Raw genomic sequence first — 23,611 nt, 5'->3', positions numbered from 1 at the left:
ATTTTTTTAATTTCTTAGCATCCAATGCTTCACCTAATTTTTTTATCAATTTAGCTTGTTCAAAAAATTTCTTTCCTTCTCCACATTCTAAAGATTTTCTAATTAAACCCTCGATCCATTCTTGAGTAAGGATACCATCTTTTATTTTATCTCCGTCTATTTCTGTATCATCTTTCTTTGGATTTTCTGTCATTTCAGAAATAGCTGCAGATGCATTGGTTATTGAATCAGGTTCCTCAAATTTGGGTTCATCTTTATCGACTGTTGAAGTTGTCGGTGAAGGAACAACATCTTTCTTAACATTCGTTGTTTCTATCTCTGATGCAACATCTTCATTTTTCGAAGGTATTACTTCAGTAACACTATCATCCCCGTTCCAATTTTCTTTCGAACTAGCCACATCGCTACTGCTCGTAACTTCAGAAGATGTGTCTTCTTTATCCGAGCTCTTTTTATTCTTGTTAAATTTTTTCTCTTGATTTGTTTTATTACTCGACGATTTCGTAGAAGGTTCTGATCGTTTGATCTTTGGTATTTTGAACTTTTGCAATCCATAAGAACGACCATCTTTACCTTTTGTATCAATAACACCGTATAAACTTTCTAACGGTGATTGCATTGTATCTATGGATGTTTTTTCGTTGTTTACTTGTTTGCTATTGTTATCCGAATTATGTTTATTATGATTATCATTCTTTTTTGATTTCAACTTTTGTTTCATTTTTCTTAGAGTCGAAGGTAACGCCGAAGATGATACCGAACGTTTTCTGGGATCTCTATTTTGATACGCATTATTTTTTAATTTAGTCGAATTAGAGTGTTTATCCTTGGTCAGACGTGGATCCCTATTAGAACCATTACCATTATTACTACTACTACTTTCTCGAGTATGATTTGAATTTAGGGACGATGTACTGTGTTCTGTTCGAATTCGTGGATCTCTATCTGATACAATGATTCGATTTTCTCTATTAAATCGATTACAATTGTCCCAATCATTGTGTTGTCCTACATCTCTAATTACTCGATCAGATCTAGAACGATTATCGCGGTTAAAACTTTTCCTTCCTTCACTCCTGCATCTATTATCATTGTAGTAACCACCATCTCTACTTCTACCTCGGCTAGATCGATCTCTATCCCTATCTCTATCTCTATCTCTATTATTCCAAGGGCAAGGTGTGCTTGGTCTTGAATATGAATTAGACATTCCCATCATCCCGTCTGGACAACCTATTTCGGGATCATTTCGGTAAGGTGGCTCATTCGACCTATTTATTGGTTGATCCCACGATGGCCTTGCGATCGGATAATCAACGGGTCTATCAAAAGGAACATCATGAAAGCCTCTATATTGAGGAGGGTAACTGTTAGGAGATAACAGTGGTGGTATTATCGGAGAATCATCGTGACCACCAACTTCTGGACCCTGTGGAAGTGGAGTACTCAATAATGGTGGTCTTATTCCATAATGATTTGATCTAATCGACGAATCATTAATTGGATGTGAATCCATAGGAGCTGAGTTTGGAATTCCGGAATTCCACATATCTTGGTGCATCCCCATGTTATGTTGTTGATACATGGTATTAGGCATTGGCATACCTTGCATCGAGTTACTACCTATTGCATTGTAATTATTAGGAGAATTCCATTGAGAATTATAAAAATCATTTTGATTTGGGGGAAGATGAGATGGCCATAAAGGCTGGTTTACAGATTGCCGATTAAAATGTTCTTGTTGGCCCGATAGATCTATTCTTGGACCATCTCCTAAAAGAGGAGTGTGTGCACGTCTTTGATACATCATTGCATTTCTGTCCTCTTGTATAACAGGACCACCATGCGACATGTGCACGTTTCCTCCCATTTCTTCATCGTGCAAACGAGAATGCACATTCAACATTTTATCATTGACATTATCGCGCATCTGACGTTGATACCTATCATAATTTTCGGAGTAACGTAATTCAACTTTATAAGATGGTGAAGATGATTGATGCTTATGGTCAAATGACTTATCAATGTTTGAAGAGAAATTATATTGATGGGAAGATGGTGGACTCTTTATTTCATTTGACTTTAATGTTTCCGATTTTGCATTTAACGATATATGTGCTGCATTAGGCAAAGGTTTCCTTGATGTAAGTTTAACAATATGTTTGTCTGTATCTTCCCAACGTTTGTCGCTTTCCCGATCAATTTCGTCTTGAGAAAGGGAAAATTGTTTAGATGTATTTAAATCAGTATTGGTAGATACTTTTTTGTTGTTATCCTTCTTTGTTGAAGTTTCCTCTGCTGGCTTGTCCCCCAATCCTAATCTTTTAAGATCCGAATTATCTTGCGATTGATCTTCTTTCTTCTTATTATCATCTGTGTCTTCTTCCTCGTTTAGTAATTTGGCTAAATCCTCGAAAGAGAGCGGTGGTTCTGTTGAGACAGGTGGAGGAGGTGAAACTAACATGACTGGTGGCTTTGAGTTTGATTTTGGTGTTGAAAATCCACTATCCTTGGTTCTTGATGAAATTTTCTTAGATTTAGAGAACAAAATCTCTGGACCGGGTGATTTAAGTAAAACTTCTGGAACGCTAACAGGCGATTCTGGTTTAGAATTAGAATTAATTGCATCTAAATCTAATTCAGTCATTATATTTTTTTCTAAAACAGACGAAAGTCTTCTGGAAGCTCCTAACGAAGGTACTGGAACGGTGACTATGTGCCGTGATTTTGTTGGCGCTTGCATATCTGCCATTTTTTGAGGTAAACTGTTACTAATTAATTTAACCACGTTTGGAACATCATGATTACTATTAGTAACTACAGGCTTCCAGGAATTTCTAGTAAATTTAGAACTATGTCGTTCAGATTCTTCTAACATATCCCATTCGGAACAGTTAATATCTTCCACATCTTCGTTATCAATCGAACCAATTCTTGAATTTGGCGAGTGTCTACTTATATCACAACTACGTTCAGTCGGTATTACGATTGGTTTAATACTATGAGACATATCCATTTCATTCATATTTATATGCTTTTCGCAGATATCCAATATCGAGTCTACGCTTCTTTCTGTAGGTATAATTATTGGGGCCGCTTGAGAAACCGTTTCAGGACTCACTGGAGGACTAGGACTAGCTGGAGTTTCTTCCACCGCTGCTTTTGATGTCATCGCTTCAACTTCGGTTGATTCGTCATCTTTCTTGTTACGATTTTCATCGTTCGATGAACTGAAAAATATATTGTCCTATTCTATTGCTATGCATCTAATGAAAATATTGACACAAATAGAATTTGTGAAAATAGTTCTGTTCAACACTTTATTTAAATAAAATTTTACATTAAATATATACTATCAAATTGAAGAATTTAGATACATACGCTGTCGGCTGTGAACCAACGTCCTCGGATTTTTTGTTAGACTCATGAATACCTGGTGCGTTTCCCTGAAACTCGTGTCGAATTAGGATGATTAAAATACACTAATAAAACATGCACTCTACGAAAGCCTGAAATAACTAAAAAATACAGAGCGATAGAGAAAGATAGAGACACATCCATAATAGCATTTTGAGAGTTGTAATAGATTAACAAACCATAATACCATTAATCAAATCAATTTTGTGCAATGGTAATATTGAATTACAATTTGTGTGAATAATATTTATATAACTTGTGTATACATATATATAATAATAATAATAATAATAATAATAATAATAATAATAATAATAACTGTGTAATTTGCAATCTACAATGCATTAAATAAACAAAAATTGAGACCGTAGGATTAGTAGTGAAATAAATCCAAAGCCATAGACAACACTTAATTTTTTGTGAACTTAATGTTTTGCACATATATGTATGTATATATGAATGGTGTGTGTGTGTGTGTGTTGCTGGATATAAAAAATTAATAGGAAAAACTACATTTGCCCTTCATAAATTTGTACAATGGATGAGATTAAAAACAAAGTGATAAAAAACATAAATAATTGGACGATGACAAAATATTCGTTGGTTAAAAAACAAATTTATATACATTTATACAGGATTTGCATTCCAAAAATTTAATTTGCAAAAGGGGGTGAACTTAACTTGCAGGAAGGGTGAATTTGGAATGCAAAATCTGTATTTAAAATATTACAATGAACATATGTAGATAAAAATTGTATAATAAATAAGAGTACCTACCTTTTCAACTTTATTGTACAACTTTTGTAGAACATCTTCGCATCTTTTTAAGGTTTCAATCTTTAACCTGTTCCATTAATGATAAGTCAATTGTCAGTATTTATAAAATATAATAATTTATATTTGTAATTATTTAAATTTGCGTCAAAAAAAAATTTCACAAACTTGCGTATACGCACAAATGCAAAAAAAAATAAAAAATAGAAATTTGTATTAATTAGTAAATTTATTTCATAAATTGTTCACCGTTATGCAATATTATTACGTTAAACAAAATATAGAAATGCGACGTACTTTCGTTTACTATTAGACAAAATCCCATGAAGACTTTCCATTTTTTGTAATTGAATCTCTCTTGACTCGTCCTTAACATTTTGTAACCTCTCAATCATAGCTTCTAAAAACGGAATGTATTTTTGCATTTCTGCGAATTTTTTACTATATTCGTCCATCTTCTCTGCGTTTTTTTTAAATTTACCTGTATCAACATAAAAACATTTCTTAACTATGCTATATTTTTTTATATAAAAAGAAAAAAACAAAAGAAAACTAAAAAAATATAAGAGTCAACAAATCTACACATGTGGTGGTAGTGGTGTTATGTAAATGCATATACGAATAACACATCGAATTTTTTAAAGTTAAATAAATAATATATTTATAATTACAATTAATTAAATAATCTGGAAAGAGAATTGTTTTATCACAAAATACTTCGTCACTATACTGAACAAGTTCAACTTCGGAACTGTACAGTTCATTTCCGGAAAATGTTGAAGACATAGATGGCGACACTTGTCACATCCTAATAACATCTTTCTTAAATCATGCTCACCCGTATTAATGTACGAAACTATTCATAAATTCGTGTACTTTAATGAAATTTGAATTTTTTGTTTCAAAAAATCTATACACACATATATAAATATATTAATAAAGGAAAATCTATTTGCATTATATAAGAAGAAATTGCCGACCCTAGCAAATAGTTCGCCATTACGTGTAAATCACACAACGCCGCCATTTTACTTTTATGTTGGACAATGCATAAAGGTAAAAAATAATGTAATATTTACACACACATAGTTGCTACGTTTTATCAAAGAACAATTAAATACCTTCAAAAGTGCAAAGAACTGTCGTATAAGTGTATTTATTTGTTTTTGATATTTAAAAATCTTGATAATAGTCATGAACAATCATGATAAAGTTCATGATAAATTCAACGACGAAAGATATGTATGCGTTTTTTATAGATTCGTTTTACAACAACAACAACAAAATGTACTTTCGCAAACGATCTTTTAACGATACTTTTATTTGTAGATTATCATTATCGAAAATAAATAATGAAGTAAATTATCTAATGTACATTCAAATAATGAATGTATTCTTTTTACTATACCAGGAATATGTTCAACACAATAATTGAATGCATCATAAAGAATCACCAACCTCACTACTTATGCACATATCACTTCCGAACTCTCACTAATCTTCACTTTTAGACATTTTGTAAGTTTGCTTGTTAAACACTATGAACACTAAATCTGTTTCTTCAATTTTAGGTGAGAAACGGTTTTACAATGAAGATAACGTTTTATAATACTACGACACTACAATATATGAACACTATATAAATTCATGACGTAAGAACATTGAAACACAAAACCATTGGATCGTTTCATTCTCTTTACGAACAATCCTATACGTATACTCTTTATACATTGTTCTACCTTTCTTTGGTTCTTATTAAAATATATACGTGATACAAGTATACATATATATATGTCTTTATAAAGAGATGTATACTTCTATATATATATATCACGATTAACTATTTCGTATTATATGAAAAATGTCAGAGTTTACTCGAGAAAATCGATGTCAATTAAAAAAAAAAAGAAAAAAAATTGATACAAATTTTGTGTTTAAAAATGAATCGTTTAGTTAAACGACTACATTGTACCCCAAGAAAAAATAAGATCTAATTACAAATATAAAATTGAATTATACATTATTTATAAAAATGTATAATGTTATGTTACAATGCACTAAGAACTATACACCATATAAGTTATCACCAACAATTAAATTAATATTAACAATGTATATAGAGTTAAAAAAATACATTTGCATTATTTACAGAAATAACAAAAGAATCATAAAAAAAGCTTATGTGTTACATCGGCATATAAGAAGACACTCGCGTTAAACCCGAAAACATGGCGTAAGTTCAATCAGTTTTTAACGGATTTAGAGAACGTATAGGACTATAAACTCAAGTTCCCGAATGTTCGTTACAGGTATAAAAGAAAATGGTCGTGTATGTAAAGTCGAAAGGCTGCCTGAAAGGGCGCACAATGGCTGCCTCTATCTACGGCGCCACCACAATCTCGTTAGGTTTCAGCAACGACAAAGCAACGACAACGACAACGACAACGACGGCGAAGACGACGACGCCTACGACGTATATATAAAATTTATCTTCGAGTATGGATGACGTATAAATAATTGTTTAACTTTATTAATTTGACTTACCTTCTGCACTCATTACAATTGAGACATCTGCTTTCGTAGATTGGTTGAATTCATTTAACAAAGTTTAGGCAACGAGGGATCGCTCTTCAATGATATTTTAAATGAATATCCAAACGATACAATGAATATATTTTCTTTTGATTTAACCGATATTTACATTTGTAGCGTAGTTAATCTCTCGGGCCACGTTAAAACGTTTTTCTATACGTTTTATTTTCTTCTTTCTTTCTTTCTTTCTTCAAGTGTCGTATTTTTTATTCGTTATTTCTCTCGAGCAGTGCAATATAATGAATCCGTTTCCTAGGATTCGATCAAATAAAGGACTAGTATAACCGACGATTCAATGACCTATCCATCGCGAATACAAAAAAAGGTCAGCCAGAGACCTTTTCGTTTTAATAAACCGAATTTGATTACTTACCGTACACGCTATTACAAAGGATAATGGTTTATATTATGACTATTGATAGATTTACGTTTATAACAAAATGGATTGAAAACGATTCTCTATCACCTTAATATATCCTATCTATCGTCACTGTGATCTACGTTGTTCTATGACATAAGTTTCTCTTTCGTTACTACTACTACTCTTTTAAACTTTTTCCTTTTAACAAAAATGGATGGTACGAATAAATGTGATATTCGTGGTATATGTGTCTATCCATGTGTATGCGTTTAATTGTCACGTACACGCGAGTGCGCGAGCGCACGCATTCCTATGCGTCAAGTCTTCATCGTCGCATCGTCGTCGTTTCGTCATCGGATAACCAAAAAGATAACTTATTTTGTTGCGTTTTGTCAGTATCTTGATCAAAAATATAAAATACAACTAAATTAACGATATTGCTTTCAACTAACATTGCCTTTCACACGATTCTAAAAACCCTAATATTTTGAATGCCTCCATCAGTGAAACAACTTCAATATTTATCGTGTTGTTATATACGTTTGATTATTACTATGGACACTAGTTAAATCTACTTTTTTTTCTTTGTTTTTTTCTTCAAATAATTATTAAACACAAGCCACGAAATTCTCTTTCCTGCATTGATCTGCCATTTGCAAATCTTTGCAAGAGTACAGCGACATCCGGCATTACTTTTTTTCCTTGAACTACCATCACCACTAACTACCGCTCGTATAAATTCAACATTTGTGACATCTAGCGATGAAAATTACAAACATTTATCATCTATACATTTTTTTTCGATATCTCGAAGATAAATTTTGAATTTTCTTTTTTTTTCTTTTTTTTCTTTTTAAACGATTTTATAACATTCATAAATATATACGTAATATTATTATTTTATTGTCTACAAGGCATCTCAAATTTTATTATTTATATTTAATATATTTTCGTCGTATACAACACGATCGATCCTCTGTTATTAATTGAAAATGAACGAGAATCTCAAGTTGAAATTATAATTACAATTTTCTGTATATTTATTTTTTTCCTTTTTTCTTGTTTTTTTTTTCTTTAGTTCGATTTTGACATTTTTATAGATGTAATATAATCTAAAGTTTCTAATAATAACTTTTTTATTTACAATGATCGATCTTTTCGTGACACATGATTCCTAGGAGTAGTAAATTTTTTCGCGTTTTTCTTTTTTGCTTTCTTATTCTTTCTTTTTTTTGTAATCTTACGTTTAGAGAAACATGAATTATTTACAAAGGGAATTTCTGATTTAACGATACGAACTTATAAATAGTAAATCGTTTTTTATCTTTCTGAATTTTCAACTGAATTATAATTAATTGGAGAGATACGTGGTGTTTGTCATTAAATTTGAACAAAATTTTCAAAAGTTTATAAGATTTTCAACAATTTTGTAAGAAACTTGTTTTTTTTTTATTGCACTATGGCTATAATAAAACTACTTTGATTATAATGTATACACGTACACATAATCAACACGCGAATGTATATATATATCCCTAAAATAAGTCATTCGTTATTATCTCACCGTAAAATTAAATGAAACAAAAAAACCCCTCTTTCTTTTTTTTTTTCTTTTTTTTTTTTGCTTTTAATAAGAGATTAAAATATAAATGTGTGTGAGTATTTTTGGAAAATTAATAGAAACAAAACACATATATCTCTCTCGTAATTATTCCATTCAGTAAATAATTTGGATGATAATGTGTTGGTAGCCTTTCTCTCTCTCTCTCTCTCTTTTTCTCGTTAAAGGCTTAGTAGATGGAATATACAACCGTTTTACAAACACATACACTTCTACACACGTTGAATTCATTCTAAATCATATACTTAAGTAAATTTTTTTTTACATAGTAGTAATAATTCATTCCTGCGATTTTGTTTTGTTTTTCTGATTATTATGGACGTATTTTGAAACTTCAAAAGTTCAATAAGGAAATGTATTAAGAGATCAATTTATATTATATATATGATATATGATATATGATATATCATATATCATTTATACATATTCATAAATGTTACACATTTCGCTTTAATATTATAAATAAATTTCCATCGATTAGAAGAAAGTAGAATAAAACGAGATTTCTCTGTTTAATTATTTAAACTAATTGAAAACATAATATTACGACAAATATAAAATTATAATAACTATATATAAAATCATTCTATCATTTATTTAATCTCTAATAATTAATCTTTAAATGATTTATATTTTTTCTTTTTTTTTCGTAAATAAAGTATTTTTATTTAACTGTTTTTTCACTTTCCTCAGTAGCTAATGTTGTTGTTTATAATATTGTTTACTTAATATTGAATAGGACGCGTTTAATATTTTTAATACAGATTATAAATCGGTATTAAATTACGTAATGATTATAAATGGAAATAGAATGTTCTAATATTCTTCTTATTGAAGAATACAGCCAATGATATTACGCTTATTATAAAATGCGATATTTTTAAACGAATATAAACTAAGAAAATAAAAATAAATAATACAACATATGAAGAAAGTGATAAAGGAATGGAAGTGTTTAATGTTGCCCATCTTTTTCCGTCTTTTTTTTTTCATTCGTTTGTTATTTAAGTTTAATCAATTGAAATGTTTATAGTAATCAGACCAATTATTAAAGCAATAAACACATAATTAGCAGCAGCAGCGATTGAACAAATATTTTCAATGTACAAAGATATCTCGTTAAACCCGTTTCTCTTTATCTCTGATGAAATATTTTTGCTAAATATTTTTTTTCTTTTTGTAAGTACATTAAAAATCTTCAAAACATTTTCTCATCGATTTCGTGTTGGATGTTTTTTCTTTTTCAGATTATTATCTTTATTGCTATTATCATAATTAATATTATTATTTTATACTTCCATCAGTCAGATTGATACTGTACACACATACCTTTATAAAGTATATATATATATATATATATATATATATATATATATATATTATAATATATGCTTAAGGAGCACAAAGTCCTGTCTCTCTTCCATTTATATATACTTTTTCAAGTTAATAAAGTCGCAGTAATCTGTAACTATAGGGATAGGACAAGTGCAGTGTCTAAATTTACATAGGTATTTGTATTAGAGCATAGCACTGTGATTTTTATAACCCATTTCATAAACCAGCATATATCTTATTTGCCTAAAAAATGTTGACAATTTTTTATTTAATGCATTTTACTTTGATACATTTATATTATATATATATATATAATATAAATATAGCAAAAAAAAGAAACATAGTGAAATCTCTAATACAAGTAAGTAGCGAGTTTTGTGGTAACAATAAACATAGATCGTGTGTTACTATTTATTATTATTTTGTACCACATCATAGGATATTCACTTATAATAATAAATAATTCAAATTTACATACATGTTGTGAATGTGTAAATAATCGTTGGCGTTAACATTATAATCAGATTTATGTATATCCTAATTATAATGAAGAAATGTCTTCTCTCACATGCAAATAAATTTATTTAGGCAAATAAACACGATTATGCTGCCATTTATATAATTTATTTTTTTTTTTTTTTAAATAAAATCTTGATTCTTTTTTTTTCTTTTTTTCTATGACTGTCATTTTATGTCAGTAAGAATTTTTGTGTTTAGTGTTTCAGTCTTATAAGCAATACATCATTCTTACAACAGAAAACTGTTCACATAATGTGTCAATAAATGGCTTTTACATGTAAATAGCTATGTAAATCTTACACGATACTTTTTTCTATTCTGTACATTTGTAATTCCTACTTAACATACAATCTGAAATTTCGAAGGATTTAACCTATGAGATACTTTGTATGTTTATAAAAAGAAGAAGAAATACTGCGCTCTATATGCTGCTCGAAGATTAAAATATAGAATTAATTGTATATCTTTCTTTCTGTTATTTTTTTTCTCTTTTTCTTTTTTTAATCTTCTTTTCACGTGAGATTGCGTAACAAGAAATTTCACAATTCCAGCACCATTTCGTAAAAATCACTTGCGCTTCGTTTCTTATTATTTTTTTTTCTTGTAATACGAATTGTTTTTTATACTCATGCCTTTTAATACGAAAGCAAATCCAATTTTGATGGAAGATTCGAAAGCAGGAATATACTACTTGAAAGAAAAATGTCAATGAAAAGTAACGTGTCGAATCAATTATGCACCTTCGTCGAAGCATGTTGAAGTCTTTCCAATTCTTCCAATGACAAAACATTTGTTTGAACAAGCTCTGGTAATTTACCAGCACGTGCTTGTGCAAGAAGTTCAGGAGTAAACCATCGTGCTAACTGATTTGATGTTGGAGATAAATCTCCACCATTGCTACCCATAAATCCAAGACTTGGTGAGTTTTGACGGCCAACGTTGATATTTAATTGTTGCGATCGCATCATTCGTCCATCTAAAAACATATCTTATTAATTATACGTATAAAATTTCATTTTCTATAAATTGTACATACAAAATTGGAACAAAAATATAATTCATGTGTAATGTAGGTAATTATAATTGTGCTTATATTATATACTGATTTCTTATTACACGCTGTAATAATAAAACAAAAATATTAAACTAATAAAATTTCGAATATTTCATTACTTAATTTAAATCCAATGTGATTGCTGATTGAACCAATGGATTAAAAAGGAAATACAGGTATAATGGGAGTTCTAATTATTCCAATTTGAGCATCAATCTGGAACTTAATATGTGATCATAAGAATACTGGATATAAAACAATATATGACATATATATTTAAGAAGAAGGAAAAAACTTTTTAGTTTTAAACTAGTATTGGATAACAAAATATACAAAAAGATATATGTGTGAAGTATTCATATTTACCACATTGTATATCCTATAGATGGCTTATAGAAAAAACAGTGGAAACAAAATTGTACACCTAGTATATACCTGAACGATTGGAGTTGTAGTTTTGATTCAACATAAGTTGCACTTGTGGATTTGTAGATCGCGATTGTTGTGGCTGCTGTTGTTGTTGCTGTTGTTGCTGATGTTGTTGATGTTGCTGATGTACATTAGCCATATGCGATTGAACTTGTTGAACCTGCTTCATTTGGGGATTCATATGATTTGATCGTTGGTTTATCATAGTATTTTGGGTAACATTATATTGAGGAACATTAGGGTGTGATGATACTGTGGGAGCCATAGCATGCTTGGAACGTGCGGGATTGCCATATACATTCGTCATAGATCTATGTTGCTGCTGCTGTTGTTGTTGCTGTTGTTGCTGCTGCTGTTGCTGCTGCTGTTGCTGCTGTTGCTGCTGCTGCTGCTGTTGTTGCTGCTGCTGCTGTTGTTGCTGCTGTTGTTGTTGTTGCTGTTGTTGATAGTCTAAGTTACCACTGTACTGATACTGATTTGCAGTGTTACCACCACCACCTTTTACTATTGGTCGTCCTAAAATTGAAAGTATATTACACATTATCTTCTTAACTCAATAATTGTTAATCAATTCACTGTATTAATCAATACAAATAAACATACCAGGATATTGCTTAATATTTGGATTAGACCATGAAGATTGAATAGACTGCTGTGGCCGCAATGTGTTATGTCGCGAAAGGACTCCTTGCGTAAGTAATTGCACTGCAGATTGCATTTGTTGCACTTGATTTTGATTAGCCAATTTTGCTAGATCATTGCTGTTACCTGTATTAAACACATAAATTACATAAATTGACATACAATCAAAACGTGTTAACAATTACGTAGTAATAACTTTTTCTTATTATAATACAAACAGTGAAAAGTTTTCATGCTTTATATGCTGTATTTATAACATGCAATTTAGAATCTATATGTTTATATGATACGAACACACATAGATTCTTTTTTTTTACATAAACATTGTAACGAACACAAATAGCTATTCATTTTTTATGAACAAAGTACAATATACAAATATATGAGATAATATTTGTGCCATTATATTTCTTCTTATAATAAATATATAACATCATAACGTGTATCATATAAATGTTTCTACTTAAAAACTGTGTGTACATATGCAGGACAAATGATTTAGAGAAAGTTTGTAAAGGAAAAATGAATAAAGTGTAGAGGTAAACTGAAAGCGTGAGAGAGATATTTATAAAGTATTTTTATTATAGGAACTATTTCGACAAACTTTTAGAAGCAAGATAAATTTTTTCAACGATCTGTGTGATATAGACACCAAGTTATACTTGTGATAGTTTTCATATCACGTTTTTTACAGAACTCAAAAGAATATACCTTTTAAAAATAAACATATAAAAAAAGTTACATACTGTGTGTTGTATCAAGAAAAAAATAAAAAAATAAAAATATGCATTTTTTTTTTCGTTTACAAAAAAACATTGAAGAGGTACGGTATTACAATATTTACTAGTTTTCAAATAATTTTTTTATATATATACTTTAAGTTTCTTTTTTTTGTTAAACAAAATATGGTAGGAATATGTATATGTGTAGTATGTGTAGTATGTATGTATGTATGTATGTATGTATGTGCTATTGATTTGAAAAAATTTAAAATTTTAAACGAAAACTTTTGAAATTGATGAATCCCTAATAGATAATTTGATACATTCTTTATCTTTTAAAGTGATTGCTTCCACTACTTTACTATTTTTATCTAATATTGCATTGATCTCTTTTAATCGTATATTTTTATCTGCAGGCTTGATATTATCAACGATCATTTTATCTTCCTTTAACATATTTAAATTTGAATTATCATTAGAATCTTGGTTATGAACTAAGGAACAAAAATATTTAGTTTTCAATGCTGTATCATCTGTAGCAAAATTACACCTATTATTCATTCCCATGTTATATGCAATAGACGAGGCATTATTAAAATGATTTTCTTGATATTTAAAAACACAAGTTATAGGTTTGTACATGCTATCAGAAAATTGGCATAGCTGTAGCGTAGAAATGCACCGATTTTGAAACTTACTAAAGCTATCCTGACTGTTATGATAAAGAGAAGAAATAGAGAAAATTGGTTCTACTTGATGGTTTAAATGATTCGCACCCTCTGGCTCCTTATCGGCGGTCATTTTTCGTAATACTGATGTTGGCGTGAAAGCAAGTGGCGTTGGACTCATCGTTTGCTTTGCTGAAGAATTAACAGGAGTGGACGGTCTTTGCTGAATCTGTTGTTGCTGCTGCTGCTGCTGATCCTGTCGTTTACGATAATTTTCACGTTGTTCTTCTAATTTCTTTTTAATTAAAGCATTTTGCATAATGGATTGAGTATGCATAACCAGTTCCCGCGGTGATGGTACTCTGTGCGGTATAACTATTAAAATCACATAAATTATCTTCTATAAAAGTAATTTTTAAAATATTATTTTAATTAAATTTCCATTAGTTTTTTTAAATTATTTATTTATTTTAAAATAAAAGTTTATCCTGTTCCTTCAAGATTCAAAATATAAGAAGATTTACTAAATGTGTCTTCTTTTCGTTTTATTTCTTTTGAAATAATTTTGTTTTACCTGAATGATTTGCTGATAATGTGTTAGGACTGGTTGCTACATTTGATGGAATTATTGGGGGTGGGCAATAAGCTGCATTCCGAACGTATGCAAATAATTTATAAGACACTGTGCATTAGGGTGGGTCAAAAAAATGACTTTTTTTTTTCAAGTGCCACGGAAAAATGGGTTGTTAGACACCTTAAACAAATTGTCACCAAATATGAGCTCTTAATTTTAATAGGAAGATCCTCCGCATCGCAGTTTTTTATTTTTTCAGTCCAATAGATTAAAATTCCTTTCTCATTATTTAATGATTGTACAGAAAAATGTTCTGGACGAATTTTGTAGGAAATTTAATGCTCTACAAAAAAGGTATCTTATATTTTTTCCGTAAACCTCACCATTTGAATGATATTGAAGATTTAAGTTTCATTATTTTAAGACAAATTTCATTTTTGTTTATGAATTTTATAACTCGACAATAAATAACTATTATAAGATGCGCAATACAAATTTTTGAAGGAAATTAACTGCTCTATGCAAATGGTGTCTTATGTTTTGGCGATTAAATTAAGCGTTCAAAAGATACTCATTATCAAACTTTCATGTGTACTGATTTCTGTCTCTAAATATCTTTTGAACGCTTAATTTAATCGCCAAAACATAAGACACCATTTTTATAGAACAGTTAATTTCCTACAAAATTTGTATTGCGCATTTTATAATAGTCATTTATAGTCGAGTTATAAAATTCATAAACAAAAATGAAATTTGTCTTAAAATAATGAAACTTAAATCTTCAATATCATTCAAATGATGAGGTTTACGGAAAAAATATAAGATACCTTTTTTGTAGAGCATTAAATTTCCTACAAAATTCGTCCAGAACATTTTTCTGTACAATCAATAAATAATGAGGTATGAATTTTAATCTATTAAACTGAAAAAAAAATAAAAAACTGCGATGCGGAGGATCTTCCTATTAAAATTAAGAACTCATATTTGGGGAGAATTGTTTTAAGGTGTCTAACAACCCATTTTTCCGTGGCACTTGAAAAAAAAAAAAAAAAGTCATTTTTTTGACCCACCCTACTGTGCATATTAGTACAATATATTTAACAAAATTTCTTCAATTATTCAATTTGTATCTCTAATATCATCGGTTGTCTTTTATTTGTGATATTGGAATTAAAATAGAAAAAAATTTTTCAGAAAGGTATAAAATAGAATAAATGACAACCATATAAAACACTTACCATTATTCATAGGAGAAGGAATCCGTTGTTGTTGCTGTTGTTGTTGTTGCTGCTGTTGCTGCTGCTGATGCTGATGTTGGTGTTGATGCTGGTGCTGATGTTGATGCTGATGTTGATGCTGATGTTGATGCTGATGTGGTTGATGCTGATGTTGTTGATGCTGCTGTTGTTGATGCTGCTGTTGATACAACATTTGATGCAAAATATGATCTTGTGGAGTAGGTGCATTTGGATGTGGACTTATCGCACGTGGAGTAGTTCCACCAAACATTTTAAGAATATTAACGAGAACCTCTCGATGTCGATGTTGCATGGCAGGATTCTAATTAATTTAATATTAATACCAATAAATATTATACATTGACTGATTAATTTATTGTAAATGCATACCTGTAACTGTTGAATCAAATGTTGTTTTGTTATTTCCCCTTGCTGCAAACCTTGAATTATAGCTTGTGCTTCTGGTCTTTGTGTTAATTCTTGGTTAGATTGAGTAACATTATTCATCATCATTTGCATATCTGTTGGCACAGGACTAACACCCATCAATCGTTGACCACTCATTATCATAGACAGCATGTCAGAGTGTTGTTGTTGTTGCTGTCGTTGCTTTTGCTGCTGTTGTTGTTGTTGTTGTTGTTGTTGTTGTTGTTGTTGCTGCTGTTGCTGCTAATATATCATAGACCACAAACATTACAGAAACAATTTGGCTAAAAAATGAATTGTCGACATATAAGATTAATAACAAACCTGTTGTATTTGCAATACTTTAATTAAGTTTTCGTGTTGCATTTGAACTTGGTGTGGATGTTGAGTAGGAGCAATGGGACCAACGTGATTAAATGTTGAAGGATGAATTTGATCTGCAATTGCATGCGATTGTTGAGGGACAACCGATTGCTGTGGTGTCTTTAATTGTGAATTAAGCAACTGTAAAGAAGTTTATTTGATTATGTAGTAAGTTAGTCAAATATTAGGTATTTAAAGCACAAAAAGAAAAACAAATAATACCTGCATCAATGTTACAGATTGTCGTTTTTGAGGCATAGGCCCGTTTGCTGCTGGTACAGCTTGTCCACCAGTTACTTGAGCAAGCTTAAATATAAAAATATTAAAAATAAATAATAAGTATATCCATCAAAGATAGTTTAAAAACAATTGAATAATTTTACCAATTTTTTAAAGGCAGAAAGATCCTCTTCAGTCTTATTTACACGGGACAACTCAGCCGTAGATGAAGGTGGAGGAACTCCGCCACGCATACGTGCTTCCAATTCTTCTACACTATGCACAACTTTTCCACCTACTTCTGTAAATAATATATCATATCATAAGACATTCATATTAAAATATATTTTCAAGTTATGTTATAATATCAGAAATAATTTTACCCATATCTTTGATAGAAGAACTTTTCATTAATGATATAACTGGTGTAGTTAAATCTGCTTGACCATTTTGATTGTGCTGCTGTTGCTGTTGTTGTTGTTGTTGTTGTTGTTGTTGCTTATTACCACGTTGCAACATTTCGAGAAGTTTAACACCAGTGGTAGATGTAGTATTATTAGTAGTTTGAATAGCAGGTGATATAGGAGCAAAGTATGCATTTGATTCAGTAACTGATGGAATTTGAATATTTGGTTCAGAAATATCATTGAGTAAATTATTCAACATTTCTTCCTGTATAGCTCTGCAACTCTCTGTTTGTTGCTGAATAGGGCTTTCTCTTTTAAACCACTGACTGAATCGAGAACATGATCCACCATTTGAACCAACTCCATTCTATAAAAAATAATATGTTTAAAGATAATTTATTATTTTGAATTTATTTCATATAATTGATATTAATTAACTTACTGTTAACAAGTCAGGAACACCAGGGAAAGTATCAGATTTCAAAAAGTCGTCTAGATTAAAATCAGGATGACTATTTTCATCATTTTTACGAGCTTCGGAATTATCAACCATCTCGGTACTTGATTCTGTCATGATGCTATCGCTAGTATCCTGAGATTCTTTATTAGAATCAGATGATGGCTCATTTTGTTCAGATATAGGTGAATGTGGTGCAGGTACAGCATTAATTGATTGATCTAGAGTGGTTGGGGTACTACGTCCCTTAGGACCAATTATATTCTCATTAGGTTTGTCATCTTTTTCTAAAGAATTTCGTTTTCCGCGTTTCTTTGGAGCAGGATATTTTTTAGTTTTCACATTGATACTGTTACTAACTACTTTTTCTTCTGGAATATCCTCAAAACCTCTTAACTCGATAGTATCATGTTGGGATGTAGGTCCTGAGCTAAACCACTCCGGTTCATTAGCATCACGATTATCACCACAGCTTTTTCTACGATCATTACTAAATCTTCTCTCACGTCCCCGTTCCTTATCACGATCATTCTGATGATTACGCTCGATTCTATCCACTCCCCTATCTCGATCGCGATCTCTTTCACGATCTCCAAAGTTAAGACCAAATGATCGACGTTCGATGACATATCGATCATTTCTTTCGTCCCGATCACGTAAATTGTCCCGTTCACGTTCTCTATCCCGTATATTTTCACGATCTTTATTTACCTTACTTTCTCTATTGTCACGATCACGTGTAACAGATATATATGAGAACTCTGTACGTTCTGATTCAAGTTTTTCATTTTCAGATCTAAAGTCCCATATGTCACGTGTCAAAATTCTACCACTACCAATCCGTCGAACTGTTTCCCGATGACTGACCTGAAAAATTTCAAGGGTTCTTCAAATATTCTTAACAACATTAAGATATATAAGTATGTAATTTACCTCTGTTTTACCAATTGGACTTTCAGAGCGTCTACTTGGTACATTACACGTCACATTAACAAAACATCCAGAATTAAAACTTCGTCTTTGGGGACTTAAAACAATACCATCCTGTTCTTTTCGTATTCGTTCCCGAGGATCACCACTGCGACGCTTGTTATGATTTTCAGTAATGGGTTCGGAACGTATACCTTTGTCATCTTTAGGCGGCGTGTCACTACATTTTCTGTTTGAATGCCAACGTTCAGGGTCCCATACACCACGTGTACTTTAAAACATTTTCAACAAATTTTTTTATTACAAATGATACAAATAAAATGATAAAAATAAATATGATAAATATAATTAATATTAATATAGGAATATAATATTATTATCGTACTTATTGTAAGAGGTATCCAGGAAACCAGGTCTGCGTTTAGATAAAGGTAAACCTTTTATCGTCATCAATTCCTCCTAAATATGAAGAAAAATATTTACAACAATATTACAATACATATCTTATCTAAAATCTTTGTAAATGATATATATATATATACCCTTGTATATTGAAATTGAGGTCTTGAACGTCCAATTTCCATAATGGAAGTATCAGTTACCTCCCCAGCCACGGACATTGATATAATTGCATCATCTCCTATAAAACACATTGAAAAACAATTATTTATTAGAAAATATTATAAATAGTAGTATTTCAGCAATTGATATGTTAAAATTTCAATATAGAAGTATTATTATTAATATATATAAAAAAAAGAAGAAAAAAAAGTAAATCCTGATCTACAGGAGGATAAATCATGAGAGTAAAGTTGGTGGTTTTTTTTATTCTTCTTCTTCTTCTTCTTCTTCTTCTTCTTCTTCTTCTTCTTCTTCTTCTTCTTCTTCTTCTTCCTTTGTTATAATAAATCTTTTCATACAGAGATATGATAGGATTGATGGGAGAAAAAAAAATTGTAAATAAATAATATAAAAAAAAAAGATATGAAAATACTTACGAAAAGTAACCCGTTTTAACGGATTTACTGATTTATTTTTACGAAACCATCGACAAGCTCGAGTTTGAACTACCAAAGTTGCATCTAAGTATGGAGATCCTGTAGGTCCGACAAGCGGACGTTTTCGAGAACGTCGGTACCAGTTTGAACCAACTAAAGTATGAGCATCGTCTAATCTCATATTTAATTTCAATTAACAAATAAGTTTTAAAATGAAACTATAATTACACCTTCTTAAACTTAATTTAACTAAATAGTAGTAGTAGTAGTCCTGATTTATAAATCTAACTCTCTAGATATATTTTTACTAATAACAATATATTATAATATATAAATATATATGTAATATAATATAATATAATATAATATAATATAATATAATATAATATAATATAATATAATATAATATAATATGTGTGTATATTTAAGTACTTTTATTCATAGAGTTCGATACAAAACTGCGCTTATTCTACCCGTTTCACTCAACTTTATTTCTCTTCTATTTCGTTATAACCGTTCTGAAATTGAAGCTAAATATTTACTAATAAAGGACGAAAAGAGGACTTTCAAAATTTGAGTTCTATTTAACAGAGAATATTATCTTCAAGCATATATATATATATATATATATATATATATATATATATGTATTTGTGTATGTGTATGTTGTATAATAATCTCGAATGTTCACACTGGTTAAAATTCAATTTTAAGAAATAATACACTAACAGATCATTTCAATATTAATCGTTTTATCATAAATTACTATTATTATTATTATTATTATTATTATTATTATTATTATTATTATTATTATTATTATTATTATGATTTATATTATTGTTATTTATATAGGAAGATTTTACGCGTACTTTTAACGCGATTTTTGAATTTGTGCGAAAAGAAGAAGATAAAAAACAAGAAAAAAATAATAATAAATTAAAGAATTATAATAAAATGAAGATCGATAAACGAAATAAACAGATTTCTATGATGATGATGATGATGATGATAATAAAGGAAAATTTGAAATTTAACCTCGATAGGAAGATACGTTAATTCGAATGATACGACACTAAACTGAGCCTACCTATCCAAGTTTTTACACTAAAAACAAGTCAACTTTTGACTTTGAAACTTCTTACCATTTCAATCAAATATTTCAAATGTTATTCAATCTGTTAACATGTATTTGAATTAACTGATATTACGGTTTCTATTCGAATTAAATGATTTTAACCGACATTTTCCTTTTTTTTTTTTACTTTCAATAATTAAACATATGATATTTATCAAAATAAATCAAATACACATTAGTAACGATTAAAGCAATGGCTGTTGTATAAATTTAAATATATATTTATGTATAAATATACTATTTATATTATTGGTTACACAGATTAAATTTAAAAAAAAAAAGAAAAAAAATAATAGAAAAACAGAGAAACATATTTAAATTATTAATATTTCAACGACGTCATATTTTTGAATTAGATTAGAATTTTATAATAAAATATTCTTTATGATATATTATAAATGAAAGTTGCATGTTATTTGAATATCTTTTTTTCTTCATTAAAATATTAACGTTTCCATATAGCAACGATTTTTCTACGTTATGAAACATTGAAAATTATGTAACCTCAAAAGAAAGAAAAATATTACAAACAAATGTAACTATTTACTCATTATAATAATAATGATTATTATTTTAATTACATCATTAAGAGTTTGATTTATATTTTAATCAATCATTTTTGTTTTATATTCTTTCAACATTACAATTATTATTCTTATATATTTATATATATGCATATGATTTGTATTGTTAATATTTCTTTTGTATTTATTTCATTTTATTTAATATTTTATTATAAAAATGATTGAATCCAAAATTGATATTTGTTAATTCCTTAACAATAATTCAAATATTATTATTATAATATATAAAAGTACAAAAAAATAATATTTCCAAGGTGTATCGTTAATAACCTTTCCCTTTGGTATATCAACAAGAAAAATACATTTATGAGAAAATAAAGTAAAATATTGTTTTGTTTGATCATATTCATTTTAATTATAATTTGATAATTTGAGAATATTCTTTTCAACAAACAATTTCTTTGGCTAGAAAAAAATAACAAACAAACAAACAAAATTGTTCAACAAATTAATCAATTATATTATTAGATATTACAAATGTGATCACATACATGTTAGTAATACTTTTCATATAAATATAAAAGATATAATAGAAAAGTAGAAGGAATGTATAATGATAATGTTATGCTAAATTTGAAAATGAAAAACAATAAGAATCACAGTGAAGGAAATAAATAATTCAAAATATGAGAATGAATAAAACTATGAACATGCAAACAAGCAAGAATACTTCTAATCATTACTTTATATACACACACACACACATATTGGAAATATTGTTAGGAGGTCATATAAGTAATAAAAAAGAAATGGTATCATCTATTATCCATCACCAGTTGATGAAATCTTTAAATACCAAATACGAAACTTTTTTAAATACCTGTTGATTTTTGATTTTGCAGCTGTTTTTCACTTGTCACAGATTCCAAAGACATTCTTCTTTCGTCCACGAAAAAAGTTTAAGGTATTACACTACTTTTTTTATAATTTCTTTTATTCTTCCTCTCTTCTACTCTTTTCTCTCCTCTCTCTCTCTCCCTCTCCCTCTCTCTCTCCTTTTATATATATATATATATTATATATATATGTTATATGTATGAATGTATGTTTGTGTGTATGTATGTATGTATGTATGTATGTTGTGCGTGTGTATGTATGAATGTATGTATGTATGTATGAATTTATGTTGTGCGTGTTATGTATGTATGTATGTATGTATGTATGAATGTATGTATGTATGTATGTTGTGCGTGTTATGTATGTATGTATGTATGTATGTATGTATGTATGTATGTATGTATGTATGTATGTATGTATGTATGTATGTATGTATGTGTATTATATCTTTCTAGTCCTATCTATGTTTCACGCAACATATATGTGTATACGCGATTGTGTATAATTTACACTTGGCTATATTCTAAACTGCTTAATATCACAGACTGATTTTCTTTTTATTATGTGTCACTGTTCTTTATTAAGTGATATAAAGAAAATCCTTTTATTCTTTCTTCTTTTTCCCTTCTGTCTTTCTTTCTTTCTTTCTTTCTTTCTCTCTCTCTCTCTCTCTCTCTCTCTCTCACACACTCCCCGTTTCCCCCTCTCTTTCGCTCAATCTCAATCTCTCTCTCTCTCTCTCTTTTTCTCTCTCTATCTATCTATCGCTCTTTCTCCTTCACGTTCTGTCTTTTTTTTAATTTTTTTTTATTAAATTTTTTATTTAACAATTAATCGCTGGGTTATTGAAATACAATTTTTTCTCACCATTCACTCCTCGAAAAAAAAGGAGAACTAAGTAAAAGTGTTTATAAACGAACGAAAACGAACTTTATCGTAATAATGAAAACGATAAATTGGATAAACCTTATATCGTAGTATTTGGTATATATGTTCTTAACGATCATCTCATTGCTACGGCAAATCAGCATCAAAATGATTATTATTATTTTCTTGATTTAATACACTAAACGTACACATACAACACACTAATCACTCTTATGCAAAAATAGAAAATGGCGCACGATCCCCACTTCCGTCGTTGTTTCTCTTTGCCTCCTTGATCAACAAGGGGCACCTTTCTTCCCATGAACCAAACGGTAATAAGATGGAATGTAATAAACTATATCAATGGGGGATGATTCACGAAATTTTAACTGCGCATGATCGATTTCAACCAAACCTATCGACGAGAGAATAAATTCAT

General features: G+C 29.4%; 2 protein-coding genes and 1 long non-coding RNA gene across 13 annotated transcripts in view; 1 reads left to right on the top strand and 2 right to left on the bottom strand.

Annotated features, from left to right (window-relative positions):
* Positions 1 to 8,018, bottom strand: part of LOC107067606 (uncharacterized) — a 21,182-nt gene extending 13,164 nt beyond the window's left edge. The window contains 5 exon segments of the mRNA XM_089178730.1: positions 2 to 3,230; positions 3,382 to 3,452; positions 4,195 to 4,261; positions 4,489 to 4,672; positions 6,736 to 8,018. Of these exon segments, the coding sequence (XP_089034856.1) occupies positions 2 to 3,230; positions 3,382 to 3,452; positions 4,195 to 4,261; positions 4,489 to 4,672; positions 6,736 to 6,748 (3,564 nt within the window). The 5' untranslated portion in view covers positions 6,749 to 8,018.
* Positions 4,976 to 10,739, top strand: LOC149033499 (uncharacterized). The gene is made up of 2 exons (XR_016178716.1): positions 4,976 to 6,424; positions 6,501 to 10,739. It is a non-coding gene; the product is annotated as an uncharacterized LOC149033499 (long non-coding RNA).
* LOC107067675 (uncharacterized) lies at positions 10,498 to 23,611 on the bottom strand. 11 transcript variants are annotated; one of them, XM_089178771.1, is made up of 17 exons: positions 19,747 to 19,961; positions 19,291 to 19,388; positions 19,134 to 19,207; positions 18,752 to 19,019; positions 17,804 to 18,685; positions 17,338 to 17,728; positions 17,119 to 17,255; positions 16,958 to 17,041; positions 16,697 to 16,876; positions 16,337 to 16,615; positions 15,947 to 16,268; positions 14,709 to 14,780; positions 14,165 to 14,509; positions 12,706 to 12,870; positions 12,401 to 12,618; positions 12,109 to 12,265; positions 10,498 to 11,595 (listed from the first exon to the last, which is right to left on the bottom strand). In XM_089178771.1, the coding sequence occupies exons 1-17, from the start codon at positions 19,925 to 19,927 to the stop codon at positions 11,348 to 11,350; spliced, it is 4,101 nt and encodes a 1,366-aa protein (XP_089034897.1). In that variant the 5' UTR covers positions 19,928 to 19,961; the 3' UTR covers positions 10,498 to 11,347. The 11 variants fall into 11 exon arrangements, with proteins under 11 accessions (XP_089034897.1, XP_089034902.1, XP_089034889.1 ...); XM_089178776.1 differs by having other exon boundaries at positions 12,109 to 12,262; positions 19,747 to 19,960; XM_089178763.1 differs by lacking the exon at positions 19,747 to 19,961 and adding an exon at positions 22,289 to 23,611 and having other exon boundaries at positions 12,109 to 12,618; positions 16,337 to 16,612.

Source organism: Polistes dominula, unplaced genomic scaffold, assembly GCF_049000335.1.
Source record: "Polistes dominula isolate Pdom_NZ unplaced genomic scaffold, Pdom_raw_medaka contig_373, whole genome shotgun sequence".
Classification (NCBI taxonomy): domain Eukaryota; kingdom Metazoa; phylum Arthropoda; class Insecta; order Hymenoptera; family Vespidae; genus Polistes; species Polistes dominula.
The sequence above is the reverse complement of the archived record's forward strand: the minus strand, read 5'-3'. Positions and strand labels throughout refer to the sequence as shown.

Bases quoted from the DNA above. Each gene is read 5' to 3' on its own strand.
- LOC107067675 (XM_089178737.1), bottom strand. From the start codon at position 19,927: ATGAGATTAGACGATGCTCATACTTTAGTTGGTTCAAACTGGTACCGA. The intron at 19,389-19,746 runs GTAAGTATTTTC...TGTGTTTTATAG, and splicing joins GTTAAAACGGGTTACTTTTC to GAGATGATGCAATTATATCA. The intron at 11,596-12,108 runs GTATATACTAGG...ATATGTTTTTAG, and splicing joins CTACAACTCCAATCGTTCAG to ATGGACGAATGATGCGATCG.